Source organism: Hirundo rustica, chromosome 8 (assembly GCF_015227805.2).
Source record: "Hirundo rustica isolate bHirRus1 chromosome 8, bHirRus1.pri.v3, whole genome shotgun sequence".
NCBI lineage: Eukaryota > Metazoa > Chordata > Aves > Passeriformes > Hirundinidae > Hirundo > Hirundo rustica.
This window is the reverse complement of record NC_053457.1, coordinates 28257656-28272541: the sequence shown is the minus strand read 5'-3', so window position 1 is coordinate 28272541 and position 14886 is coordinate 28257656. Positions and strand designations below refer to the sequence as shown.

General features: G+C 40.4%; 1 protein-coding gene across 5 annotated transcripts in view; it reads left to right on the top strand.

Moving 5' to 3' along the window:
- ABLIM1 (actin binding LIM protein 1) overlaps nucleotides 1-14886 on the top strand; it is a 192130-nt gene that overhangs the window by 83028 nt on the left and 94216 nt on the right. For all 5 annotated transcript variants that reach the window (XM_040072216.2, XM_040072219.2, XM_058421561.1 and 2 more), the window contains exon 2: nucleotides 9438-9572. In XM_040072216.2, the coding sequence (XP_039928150.1) occupies nucleotides 9438-9572 (135 nt within the window). The remainder of the gene's footprint in view (nucleotides 1-9437; nucleotides 9573-14886) is intronic.

Sequence of the window (14886 nt, the reverse complement as noted above, 5' to 3'; positions counted from 1 at the left end):
GAGATTCCTGGTGGTAACTTAGAGGAGATTTTACTACAGATTCTGTTTTGAAAGCATCTGGGAGACCACTGACTTATGCAGGTCAGTGTTTGTCCTCAGATCATCTCAGGGTGAACCGTGGGAGAATTGGTTATTAAAATTAGCATTTTTATACTGACTTACTTCAGAAGGAAACTTAATTAATTTTGCTGCATGGAATACTCATGGAGCCTCTAAAAAGGATGCATAGGGGAACTGTGATGAATTTGTTGCCAGAATCCCACGAGGGATGCTGTTTCGGTAGCTGAGACGCCTGATAGACATTTGAGTGCTATTATGGGTAACCACCACTCATCAGTAAGCCAGAATTTCCATGCTGTCTGGAAGAAGCAATTGTTTTTTCTGCTAACTTCAGCAACTTGCTTTCATGTAGCCTTGAGGATCCTTAAGGATTTGCACTGAATAATTTGACACTTCTGTTTATTCATTGTTGTGAGTACGGTTTAGATACTGGACTTGATGATCCTTGTGGGATCAGACTATTCTGTGTTGTTTTGTTTTTTTTTAAGATGGAGACATCAAGTGATGTGCATGAGATGGTTGCTCAGATTATGCTGAGGAGCTCTTGAATTTCTAATTACCTCTGTCCTGTTAGAAGAAAATCACTCTTTTGAAATAGTGAATGATCCTCTTGTGTATATCAGATGTGTTGAAGGCATAATTCTTTTTTTTTTTTTTTTTGCCACTTAAAAGGCTTATAACAGTGACTACATGTTAAGAGTCTTGCAGATGTTGGGTGTGAGAAGCAAATGTTTAGCATGATCTTCCAGCCCTTTAGCAAGGAGTTTCGAAGGGTGAGTTGATTATCTTGAAATACTGTCCCTCAGTAAGCTGGTTGTGGAACCAAGTGCAGAGAACCTTTGTGGATGTGATGGAGATCAAGAAGGGCATTCCCAGAACATCAGGTTAGAGAGTCTGGATTCCCTGTCCCTTTATTACCCAGTTTTTATGGTGGTCTGTCTTGTGAAAATTTTCTCTGTACTAACGGAGAAATATGGCAGAATGAATTCACTCTGTGCTTCTCCCCTTTGTCTTGCTAACCCCCAATCAGCAATCCGTCTGTTAACAATCATGTTGAGTAATGCAGGAATGCAGGTTTTGATTCAAAGACTGGCTTGGCTCAGTCAACATTTGTTTGATCATCATCTGTTTCTCAGCATGTCTTAGTTTGCTGCATACTTCATTGCAAGATTAGTGCCTTTTCATTACTGAAAATAGTTTTAAAACTCCCTATTGCTTTTTCTGTTTGAGCTTAAAACAACTCCTGACTATACTCAGTTAAGGAGCTGTTCTTGACTCTTCTTTGAAAGGATTATAATTTTTCTTAAGCAAATATAAATGTAATAATTTTGTCAAGTCCTTTTGTTCCTGCTCAGTATAGATGATGCCCTAGAATGTGCTTTTATTCACCTGCCAAGTGATCAAAGGCAAACGTGTGGACAGACGCAGCAGAAGTTCCTCCTTGCTGCTGTTTTAGAGAATGACAAACTCTTCTGAACAGGCTCTGAGGCTTTTGTGTTGAGAAGAGCATCAGCAGAGCTGCTGCAGCTTCACTGGGCTGCAGAGCTGAGTTAGCACTGAAGTGTGTTTCTACCTGGCAAACGGAGAAAGCACTCGGGCTCCTGGTGGGTCCAAAGCAAGAGCAGGACATCCCGAGGTTCCTGCTCAGCAATAAGGGCCATAAGGGCCAGTCACATTCATGCTTTGTCACTGAGAAACTGTGAAAATTGTACACTAAAGCTATAGACTGTCAGAATCTGTGGTGAAATCCCCAGAGTGTCCAGATAAGGATATAACACCTACATAAACACAACCAAATTTTCTTTATCTCTCAGTCACTGTCAAAGGCTTGGAAAACTGGATCCACCAAACACATTTCTTTTAATTTCAGAACCATCACAGTTACACTGTTTTATTTTGTGTATGTTGTAGGAGGTGATGTTTTTTCAGATAGGATCAAGCAGGTGCTGGTGTTAAATATTTCACTTAATACTGAACCATTCGTATGCATGAATCTTTACAGGGCTGAGGCCTCAGGCCCTGATCTTGTATGCTGTTCTGTGGGGAATTAATTGCAGTATCAAAGTTTGAGATAGCAGAAGATGCATGGGAGGAGGATAGGAAACAGCAGGTAAAATAGAGAGAAAATAAGCAAGCATCTTTGCACTTGTGTTCTGAAACTTTGAAACAAATTGATTTTTTTTTCCGTGCTGTATTTTTAAAGGTCATTGTTGTTCTCGCCTTTTTACACATTTGTGTTTGTGGCACAAAGCCTTTTATTTTTATTTCTAAATAACATAGGAGTTGTCTCTCACCAATTTCAAGTTACAGTGGTTAAGATTTTGGGTTATTGCCTGGCACTTGTATCTCTAAATCTTTGTATTTCATTCTTTTAGCTGCATTCTTTTAGCCATGGGTTATGTATACTTAAAAATAGGAAAGTATTTAAATACAGGTTTCCTTACTCAAAAATAGTGTATGTTTCATCTCCTACTTTGAAAATTTGCTTTCTGGTATTGGAGACTTTGCATCCTATTTTCAAGTTTGATATCTTTGCTTACAACATTTTCTCAAATATATATATATATATATTTATTTTTTTTAAGAGCTACCCTAACGTATCATTCTAATTTATCTAGCTAAACTTGTAAATGTCTTTATAGGTTTTGTTTCCTTTTAAAAAATCCATTTTTTGAGGAAGCAGTGCACCTGGTTTCTAGACTGGCTATGTGCCATGTTTTCTGTTTAGAGTTTTGTGAAAATCTTTTAGTTGCTGCAGAAGCTGCCAAGAGATGTGTAGGATGGGGTGGAGGAAAGGGATATCTGTTCATTAATGTCCTTTAGTGAGCCCCGCATCTGGCCATGAGATGCTATTCTGAGGATGGATAGCTCTGGTCTCCTTTGTTTATTGTAGCTGAAGAACTGGGGCTGAGAAGCATTGGTTGTGATCAGGAATGAATTGGACATGTAAGAAAAACATCAGTTTTTCTTAGATTTTCTCTTTGTTAAACAAGTAGAGAGTCAGACCAGAGACAGAGGACTGGGGGATCAGCTGTAATTCTTTCTGGATCTAAACAAGAGCAGGCTTGGACTGTGCTGTCCCTCTTTACATGATTTTCTCTCCTAATCCTTCTTCCCTGTGCTGCCCTACTTGCTGAGCTGTAGCTTCCATCCCACCAAAACCCCAAAAAAAGGAGTGTAAGGTAAAATGGGGTGTTTGGAGTGTCTGGAGCCTTGTGCTGTCACTGGGTGCACTGGTCAGCCCATTGTGCTCTCTCGTGGCTGTGAGTGCCATACCTCACCAAATGTGTGGGGAAATTTTTCCATAAAAATATTACCATTTTCCCCTTACACTTGGTGTAAGGGGAAGATTATAATACTTTTATGGAAAATGTGAGAAAACATTTCAAAACTGTGGCAAAAAGCTACCGAGTTTAAGATTTTTTTTTTTCCTGCCTTGTTTTAAAAATAGCTACTCTGGATATCTATAGACAGCACAAATATTTTTGAGACAAATTGGCACACTGTAGGAGTGATACAGATAAATTTGCAGGAAGAAAGAGCTTTTTAATGATTCCTCAGATCTGATTTGAATGGCAGTAGCATGAGCTAGCTACAGTCTAGGATTTTCCCTTAGGCTTTCTCATACATGTGTAGGCAAGCAGCTCACTAGTATCTCTTCATGGGAGTGCCTCCTTCCAGGATTTCCTGGAATTCCTGAAGATCTCTCTCAGATACCTGTGGCTAATGACTGCAGTAATATCTTTATCAGTCCCTGGCAGCTGGGAGGTTTAATTTCCATCTCAGTCACTGCTTGGTCACCTTACCTGATAGGATTCTTACAGATTTGAGATTCAAGAACTGAGTCCGCAGATAAGCAAAATGACACTGCATTTTTCACCCTTCTTTTAAACAGGTATTTCAGTACCTTCTCGAGTCTCCAGTGTGCTGGGCTTTTACAAAGGAGGAATTCCTTGGAGACTGCATGGGCTATAGACAGGCAGGCTTTATAAACCAGGGGTTACAGACAGTTATCTCTGAAAGAAACACAAAGGATGGGAGAAAATTACTTCTCCTCTCGTTGCAATAGAGCATGGAGGAGAAGTGATAAGGCGGATCCCATTCTTGAACTTGATCCTCTGGTGTCTCTCCAGCATCTTTCAGCTCAGAACATATTTTTTCCCAGCTTGTCATCCTGTGCATGGTGCCCACCTGCTTCCCTCTGTCCTGTCCCAAGGAAGGGGCTGCCCAGGTGCATTAACAGCGGAGCTGCTTGGCAGCATCAAACAGTGAGGGGATTTTATTTTTAAACCTTCAAGTTTTGAACTGCAAATCCTTAAATTAGTTTAAGAAATCATAGCCTCCAAGGCCGTATCAGGTAATACAGAGAAGGAGGGCAGAGAGAGAGTTGTCTGTAGAAAGCTTTGGTTGTATTTACTGCCTTGGCAATCTCAAGCACAGTCCTTTACTTCTATTCCTGAAAGCAGAAAGGAGTAAGGAAATTTTGAAAAAGGCTAGCAAAAAAAGTTGGAGTAGTTTCACACCATTGCAGCTGTGCTTTATTTTTCCTCTTTAACAGTTCAGTCTTCAGCCAAGAAAACAGAGCAGCTGAAAATCAGCATTTCAGAGAGCATGCTGTCTGTGTCAGGCCACTCTTAAGATATGAAGAGCAAAGCTGTGCCATTCTGAGGATCCCCTTGCCCATGCTGCAGTGTGCACAGCCTGTTCCCAGTGCTGTGCACCACAGCCCAGAGGCTGTCACAGAGGTTCTGTATCCTGGCATACGGCTTGAAGTCACACATTTCTACAACATGGGTACAGTTGACTGCACATAGCTTCAGGTTTATTGGTGGAGGTATCCATGCAAATGGAAAAATGATTAAAAAAAATAACTTTTAAAAGGGCAGTAGCCCATATCATCTTCTTTAAATTTAGAGGAAGCTTTTTTTTTTTATTGCAGTTTAGAGCAGAACTGAACTAAAAATATTTTGCTGTGACTCCACCTTGCAGCATTCCCGTAGCAAGGTGTTTCCCAGAAGCTTTTCTGACTTCCAGTTAAAAGCCAAGATACTTTCTGGCTTGCAGCAGATACGTGGACTCTTGCCAGCAAGGATCTGCAGCTAAGAACCCCTTAGCTTGAGCCTTTAATTTCCTAACAGAAATTATGTTCAGGGAGAGAATCATCAATAAAGAAAGCTGCAGTATTTATTTTCATTGTTTTCTTTGTTTCTTTATTCAACTGCATTCTCTTCAGGTAACTGATGTAATTTCCATTTTAGAAAGGTTTGTTATGAATACTGAGGTCTAATTTCTAGCTGACTCAACAAAAAATAATTGTTTTTAAACCCTCAGACAATGATCTGCTCTACAGAAAACACCCTGACAGAACAGTTTTCAACTTTGCACAGCGAATTAAGTCTTTAATTTTGCTCAGAAAATGCCTTTGGTTTCTCATATGAACAGTGGGTTGTGGTCTCTTCTATCTCTTTTAGTTTTTAATTATTTGTTTGCAGGTCTGGGATTATTTTGAGATGTTTAGATAAAATGCAGTAACAAGTACACTCAAGCTGTTAGAGTTGCTTTGAATTTACATCCCTATAGTGCAGTTGCTAAAAGTAATGGAATCAACATTTCTTGATTCACAAGGAAACATAAGGAAACAAAAATAATGGTGATGTCTGCAGAGTGACATTAGCACAAAGCAACACTCTGGTAGCAAAGACTGTTTTCCTCACAGGTGAAGGTGCAATTGATTTTTTCCTCTTCTTTTTATTTCTCCCTGACTTAAATTATGTAATCCAGACTTCCCAGTTGTCGCAGTCAGTGTGTTACTCTGTGTAAATTGGATATTTAAGGGAACATTGGTTTGTCTTATTTGAAACCTAAATTAGTTTAATAAAGCATTAATTATTCATTGATTATTCATTTAAACTGGTCTTGAAAGCAGCAGTGGAAGTCTCAGCCTAGCTTGTCTTGAAAAGTTCTTCATGGTGTATCTCTGAAGAGAGATTTTATTCATTAATTTAAAAGAAAAAAAAAAGAAAAAAAAAAAAAAGGTCTTCAGGCAGTGCCCAGAAGTCTTAACACAAAGGCACCCAAGCACGTTGTCATGCTGGTTGGGCCAAACTGGGATGTGCCAGGCTTTGTCTGGAGTCAGTTCACATCCTCATACTGGAACTGGCAAATTCTTAACCTGTGTTTATGTTACACACCCATGCTGTGGGTGGGCACTTTGTGGTGTGAATACAATTGTGAGCTCTGGTACTGAAGCAAGAACGTGACTGACTGTCTTAGGGACCTGTGTGACTCTTCCCATCCCAGTCCCTGGGAACCTTGTCATGGTATTTATTCTCACAGTAGTGCTCTTGTACCCGGTTTACAGTCCCGGACACTGAAGACACAGAGAAACTAAAATATTCAGATAACTTAATTTTAGGCTGGTCCCAGGCTCAGTGACTCAGCTGAACTTAACCCTATGGCTTTATTCCTTTAGGGTTAGGTTATATCATCCAAAGAGCCCAGATATCTCTTGTGGAGCAGGAGCTGGAATCTAGGTTATCCAGGTTCTAAATTAATGTCCTGTCACCGATTACACTGTCTGGAGTCTGTTGTAATTGTCTTAGACGTGATCTAGAGTTGCCTTATTACATCGTGTGCAGTCCGTGATGCCTGAGAAGATATCCTGCAGTTGATGTGAGGAGGGTTGGTGCAGGCAGAGCCTGAAATATGAACTCTCTCAAGGTGTGAAATCCCTTCAAGGAGATGAACCCAGCTCCTGACTCAGACCTTTTTAGACCCAGAGCAGGTTAAAACTGACATGTCCAGTGAGCTGGCTGGACAGCAGTCAGAAACATTTCAAAAAACTACTTGTAAAGGTATTTCTTTTTCTTTAATTCCTTGTCTGTCCTCAGTAGTAACTATGAAAGGTCACCTCTGCCACTGAAAAGCCTTGTGTGTATTGCATACATCCAAAGGAAAAAGCTTACAAGCAATTCCTTAAAGGAGGGTGAAAGTCAATTACTCCATTTTGACCTACAATGCCAAATGGAGGCCAGTAAGACAAGCACCATAATTAGCTTCACTTGAGATCAGTCTGCAAATAGCAACTAACAGTATTTGTATTCATTTAAATGGCTTTAAAGGCAGAACTGGAAAGAAGCTGCATTATTGGACCAGCCTTGAAAAGTTATTTACTCTCCTGTAAAGAGCAGAGGCTTGTGTTTCAGATCAATACCAGAAGATCTGGAACCTGGTGTGCAGAATGTCAGGGTGTCCTACACATGTGAGCTGGAATAAGCAGAATGCTGCAGGTACAGATTTCACATTGCACCATATAAATCTCAGGGGGCATTTTCCCAAATTCTTTAATTTCCTCTTGTGAGTAACTTTAAAATGCCACAGTTACCTTCAGCTTGCATCAGGCCCATCTCAAGCTCTCTGGATCTGAGAGGGAATTTTGCTTATAATAATTTAATTTTTAGCAATCTTCTCTATGTTTGTCTTTTATTCTCTCTCCCTTTCCTTCTTTCTTTCCTTCTTACCTATATATTTCCTTGGTTGCCAGTGAATAGTTTTGTTTGTAAGAATATGAACTGCCACTCCAGAAATAGTATTGCACTGCAGATTATTAGATGAGGTTCACTCAAGGTAAGGCACTCAGTGAGCTTTTATTTCACTGGAGCTGCTAATTGAAATACTGGTTGGCATTACCTGCTGAATTCTGTCCACCAGGATGGGCTGAATAAATGCTCAGGGGAAATAGCTTAAGTGAGGCTAGCAGAGAAGGAGGTATTAAAAACTTTGAGCTTGAGTAGAGGAATTTGGCCATTTTCTATGAAGTTTGGGGTGGGAGATGTGAGTGGTGATAGGAAGAGAGTAACAGTTGCCCTATTAGTTTGTCTGGGTCTGTATAACAGAAATTGCTTAGAATATTTGCTATTCTCTACTCTCAATGCTGTTACTCCCCTAATCTTGTACTTAACGTAATCCAAAATGATGGCAGCATTTCTTCAGTAAGGCATTTATAAAGGAGATTAATATAAAAAGACTTAATGGAGCAATGGGGCTTTTTCCCTAGAAATCCACTGAAGAAGGGAAGGAATCTGGTGCAGTAAATATGAACAAGGTGTCTGTTATATTGCTGCATAAGCAGAAACCTGAAAAACAGCAGAGTCCTGGTTGGGATGATGCCAGGAACTGATCAGGAAAGGAAAAGATCTCGAGAAAACTCTGAGATAAAATCATGAAGATGTTTCCCAGTGACAGTGAGAGTGATGTATCGGCACTCAGTCCTTTGCAGGCCGGGAAAAGTAGGACAGGAATGGTTTAAAGACAGAGGCGTGGGTAGAGGTATGTTTTCTCTGAAATGTTCTGATGAGCACCACTAGTTTGAGAACAATATTACAAGGAGGAAAGCTTTCTACTGCTAGAATGGGATGTGGGAGGGAGAATTGAAGGAACATAGGTTTGTTTGGGAACATTCTGGGTAATACTTTCCACTTCAAACAGTTTGGTTGAGATTAAATCTTGCTCCAGCTTACACCCTTGCACTTCTGTTAGGGCCCCAAGCTGCCACATCTGAAGAGAAAGTTAAACATGTTTTACAGAAGCCAAATGTGGAGCAATTAAGCTTTTATTACGACAGTGAAATCCACAAACTTTTCCTGTTCCTATCCAAGCTGTGCTATAGGTGGTTGGGTAGCTGATTACCACTGCCTGGAATTGTGTCTCCCTGACAATATTGCAAATACACGGGAAGTTTCTGCCTACTCATAGTATCTCTAATTTGCATGCAGAGTAATTTCTGCTAGAATTGATGGCAGTAGAGACAAATAATATTGGCTTCTTTCCTCTTCAGGAGTGCTTTCCCTTCTTCAGGTATCTGCTGTAGCAAAAAAAGAGATGTTTGTAGTTTATTTTTAGTGTAGTCATTTGCAGACAGACTATCTGGTTCATCTGGTTTCCCAGAACTTGATTTGGAAATGCTTTCCTTCAATCCTTTTTGCTTGGATTATATTCTTTCTTGTATTAAATTAGCTTAGTTTTTGTTATCTTGTGTGTTCATCCAATGGTTTGCACACACTGGTGTTCTTGGAAAGAAAATGTCAGGCATTCTGAAACACGCTGTGGCACTGACACCAGGGAGGAAATTTTTCCTCATCTTTCTGTAACAGCCTCCATGGAAAGAGGCAGTAGTTGATGTGAATGTCTTAAACTACTGGTTTATGAAAAGACTGTATTTAAATAAAATGGTGGTAACTTTTTAGATGTCCATAAAAACGTGACCAAGATACATTTGTGTCGCGATGTAAAGTGTCTGAGCACACAGAGTTTTGTATAGGAGAAAATATTCTTTTTGTTTGGGTTGAAATATTTTTGTTTGTTTGTTTGCTTTACAGTGGCCCATCCTCAGGAGTCCCACCACCCCTCTGAAAAGCCGGTCATCCACTGCCACAAATGTGGGGAGCCTTGTAAAGGTGAAGTGCTCCGTGTTCAAACCAGACACTTCCACATCAAATGCTTCACCTGCAAAGGTAAAACCTTGATATCCATCTGTTAGAAATGACTCAATTTGTGCAAATGTGCCTTGAACCTTGAACCACTGATGGGAGGTTGTGCTTCCTGCCATCAAACCATTGCAAATACTCCCTTTGCTCGGTACCTGAAGGCTTTGAGGGTGGGAAGGGTAAAGAATGGTGGTGATACTTAGGAAAATTCTGTCTTTTTGCAGTTCTTGGTCAAAGTGCTTTTTCAAGGATCTGGATTTTTTTTTTTTTTTTTTTTAAACTGTTGGTAACAACAACTCTCTTTCATTGGGGATAGTTATGAAAATTAAGGTCCTTTGTACTCAATCGACTGCTGAAAGTACATGCTTTCAAAAAACTCACCAAAAAGGTTCTGCAGAGGTGTTATAAGGCTTTATGCTGTGGAGCTGCCTTGGGAATGGGGATAGTGCTGCCCATTCCACAGGGAGAGGATCTGAAGGGCTCTTGGCAACTCCAGCTCATGCCACTGAGCCCTCTGTGACCACAACAAAGACTCACTATGTTTTTTTCACAAAACAGAGGTTTAATGAAGCGTTAAATAATTGTAAAACTATGCTTTGTGAATTCACTGCCTTTGAAGATGGGTGTTGTGGAGCAGGAGGCAACCCTGGCTCCTTCATAGAGTTTCTGTTTAATGAACAGCAATGCGGAGTTGGTTGAATTGAGTAACCACAAAATGTGGGATGAAAGGTGAGAATAAGGAGAAATGCCCAGGTCCGTGTGCAACCACTGTCTGCCACAGTTGGTCCCAGCTTAGCACAGGATAGATACAGCACAGAAAAGGATTCAGGCTCCAGGTGAACCTGGCAGAGCTGATGGCAAACATGGAGAAAGGTGCTGGAATAAATCAGAGTAACCAGGCTACTAAAACACAGCAGCAGAATCAATACCACATCGTTTTTCACTACTATTAAACCTAAATTATCTTTTCTGAAAGTCCGTATCTGGCATGTATACTGCAGATTCAGACTTTGAAAAGTGTCTCCAGCCCAGTTCCTGAGTTTCAATTATATTTTTCATGTTCCAAATGTGGGTGGAATAGTTGTGTGGTTGCTCTGTTCTTCCACTTCCTGAATATATGGAATATAGCAAAAAATAGAAATAGTTGTTTTCCTATGTTACTAAAGGGTTTTTTTTAAAAAGATCACGCGAGTTATTTGTATGCTGAAAAATCAGTGTCTAGAATCTAAGAAATTCTGTATGTTACCTGTGGTTTTTAGTTAAATACAGCTAGATTACTAAAAATAAGTTAACCTTCTCCTAGACATTTAACATATTTCGTCTGTGCCAATCTGGAGTGGCATCAGCCTTCCCAAGAGGAGAGCATGGAACAGTGTCTGCCCTGTTTATGGAATGCTTGGGGAAATGCATCTCTCTATTACAGCTGCTGTATTTCAAGCAGTACTTGATACCATATAATCCCTGAGCAGTTCAAAACCAACTATTTGTTTATTTTCTTGTTCCTGTCCATAGTGAGTGGTGGTCTCAATTTACAGAAGACACTGGATTAGGATATTTTCAGCATCAGGCCACCTGAGAGCCTTTGAACCTCAAAGGAGAATGGTACTTCAGGCCAGGCAGCAAACAGTGTCCATAGGACCTCCTGATAAAGAAGGGGGCAGATGGAGCAGGGCTTTGGGATTGTTGTCCTGACGAATGTGACATTAATCTTGCTTTTTTTAGGAGGGGTGAGGCTAGTTTCTTCTTTAACTTGTGTTTTAGTTACTTACTCATAAGCTGCTTTTGTGCTTTGACTATTCCGTTGCGAGACTGGATTTACTAGTATACTCTTTTTGGTTTGTTCTTTCCTTCCCTAGAGGAATGTCTAAACTTACTGTGGCTTCTGTTTATGGGGATATTTCCAACCTGATGACAGTTTAAGACTCTATAATATTATTGACCTTATGAGTGCTTGCATGAAGATCACCAGAGAAGTGAGAGCTATAGAAATAACTCTTGCTGGGGGAAATGAAACTCTGATTTGGACCTTTAGCTTGCTAAGGAAATGGAGGAAAGTAAATCCAGTTTGAACTGAGAGGGCCAGAGCTGAATGTTAGAGACTTTTCTCATGTTGTTCATTCAGCCTGTGCCTTATTAGTTGGGTTTGCCAGCAAGTGAGTGTTATCTTTTTAGAGTTCATTTGTCTTCACAGGGAGAAAAGAAAGGGGTGTGTATGGGAGGTTGCTCCAAGTCCTGTTTTGAATCTTTTACCTGAGCTGCAGATTTTGTTTATTGTTAGCCTCCGGTATGTGAGTGAAGTTTTTGTTCAAGCCATATAGTTATTTACTCACATTGCATGTTGTCTGACCATATGGTTTATACAAGTGGGACACAGCTGTTCAAGTAAGTGGTTTTTTCCCTCTTAGTCTGATGGGTTTTTAATTTGGCATGACTGCAACTCTACAGGAGGTGGAGTTAGACCCCCCTCAGTTTATAAAGTATGTTGTTAGGCAGCAAAACCAACAGATACTGGGACCAGGACATATCAGGGGCATCTACAGGTGGCTTGGTTATCTTTTTCTTTTTTGTGTACTAAACTTTGCTCTTGAGACTGCAGTTCACATCTACAGCGTGAAAGACTTGAACAAGCCCACACTTGTCTGTTTTCATACCTGTTGAAAGTGTTTAAACTTTTATGCAAAGATTTAGATGATGTGGAAAAAATCCATTTCCTGATAAGGCTGTCACACGAGTTCTATAGGCACATAGTTTCTGTGTGATCCTGTTCTTTGCTCTGTATGAGATTCCTTTTTATTATTGCCATCCATGCTCTCAACTTCATGTTTACATCATACTGTTAAGTGTATTTGATGCGCTTGTAGTCCTGCTTCCCTGGGTTGTGTCAGAGACTCTTTGGAACTCCATGACTGCTTGGCATGCATGTCAGTGGTGGCTGTGGCACTGCAGGATCACGGTGACTTATGTCTCCATGCGTATCAGCCAGCTCAGGACATGCTGATGCGTCACGTAATGTGATCAGACAATCGTCCTCCCCAGGAGTCTGGCGCTCTGTCCATCTCTGGAATCTTTCTAAGAACAGAGGAGCTGCTCCCTGCCAAAGATGACAAGTAAAACCTCCCCTGACTGACATGTTCCCGTGCCCCCACGATAAGATGGAGCTCGCTGGGGCTCTGCCTTGGAGAGCCAAGTGTCTCCAGCTGGTGTGTCCTATCTGCCTGGCTGGGCTGGCCGCTTCTATTTGTGGCTCCCGCTAAGAGCAGATAGGAGCACAAAAAGCTGAAAATGGTGTGGCTGTCCCCAGGAAGGTGAGCTCTGCCACCCTCCTGATAGGCAAAGAATTTCAGGCAGGCAGCAGCTGACTCGGAGCTGGAGTTAACAGGGGAATGATGGACAGAGGAGGGATAAAAAACATTTAGCAGTGCAGCTCCAGGAACGCCATTCAGAGCAGTTGTCTTTGGCTGTTTCATAACAAAGTCTCATATCTTGCTAGGGAATTGCACTGGTTTGTGTTACAGATGCAAATTTAATAGGATTCTGCATTACCTCCAGGTGTAATAAATAAGCTTTAAGTTGTGTTTCAGCAGCAGTACATTACTCTTACCATGCCAAATTGTTAATCTTTATGAGGCAGTGGGAGCAGCAGGCTGAGAGGAGGGAAGGTTAGATGAGGAGGTTGAGCTGGAGACATCATTGGGTTTGTCTCCAATAAACATTACCATTAACAAGAATTAATTAGTGGCTTATGAAGAAGTAAAAGTTTTTCTTGTCAGCGTCTACATACATGAATAACTTTTCTGGAAAAACTGAGACTACTCACTGCAATGCTGTTCCATATGTAAATGTGTGTGGGATCAGGCCCTAAATTACAATGTGCATGAGCAGAGATTTTAATATCTCAATTTAAATTGCGATCTGATACAAATGATAATTTTCTACCATTGTCAGTTGATTACAGTTCATTTTACCCTATTGCATGTACTAGCAGAGGAAACTTTGAGGCTAGCAAAATTGCTATAATAAGGCTTTATTATTAAGCCTGTGATTCATCTTTTGGGTTAGAGGGAAAAGCTGGTTTCAATACACTGTATTGCTTAACAGAAAAAGCTTTAAGCTTTCCTGGTAACAATGTAAAAGTTTACATAGCTTGATTTTGGTACATGTAGAGATTGGTTGAATTATCTTAGGAAGATAGTGTAGTGTTTGTGGTAGGAATGCTTCAAATAGTAGAGTGTCCCTGTTTGTGATGTCAAATATGAATTGGAAAACTTAGCTTTTTTAATGGCAATGTAGACTAAACAAAAATTTAACTTCATAAATAAGAAATCCTGCCATAAGTCTATGGATGGTGTCCTTAAGTTTTCTAGTCCTCACTATCATAGAATCATGGAACGGTTTGGGGTGGAAGGGACTTTAAAATATAGCTCCAGCCCCTCGGCCATGGGCCAGGTTGCCAAATCAATAGACCAGGTTGCTCAAAGCCCTGTCCAGCCTGGCCTTGAACACTTCCAGGAATGGATATCTGCAATTATGTGACATAAAGGTCAGGTGAAAATGTTTCACTGTGTAACAATGTTTCACATGCTATAGTGATATCAAATATCAAAAGGCTATTACCTGCTAATAATCTTGCTAATTATAAGGCAAAGACAAGTCTTGGCATCCAGGAAGCATTCCACAAACCTAGAGTGTTCCCCAGGGGAAAAAAAAAAAATTAAGCTTGTATTAAAACATTGTTATAAATCAGCATAAAGCATTTTGTTAATTATGGAGTAAATGTGGTAATTTTCCTCTCTTCAGTCAGATGTCTCTTGACCTTAACTTGCAGAATCCTCTGTGGTATGTTTAGGTTCCAGGCACAGGTCTGGGTTTTTTGTGTGATGACTTTTCAAGGCTACATCATCTGTAGTTCAGTGAGCCTGAGAGGGAAGGGGGAGGCTTCCTAAGTTTAGATTTTGGGATGCTCTGTAATCCTTTGACTTTGAACTGGATCTTCCTCCCTTGAAGAATTGGGAAGAAGTCAGGGTCATGTAAGCAGACACTATATCAACAGGTTGGAATGTGCTTTAAATCATTAGTTCTTTGACCTTTGATCTGTCATCAGATTCCTTCAGTGGCAGCAGGAGGAGGCTGCAAACAGACTGCTGGGTGGGGCTATAAATAGTCCAGTGTCAGTGGATGGAAAGTTTAAATATGAGGCCATTCTTGTAGTAGATGTCCAGTGCAGTGTTTGAAAAGATCTCTGATTTTCACAAGTTCTTCTGTAACAAATGTGATAACACATATGTGGGTAGAATGTGCTCCTTCCTGAGCATCATGAAATGATATGATTCTATATATACAA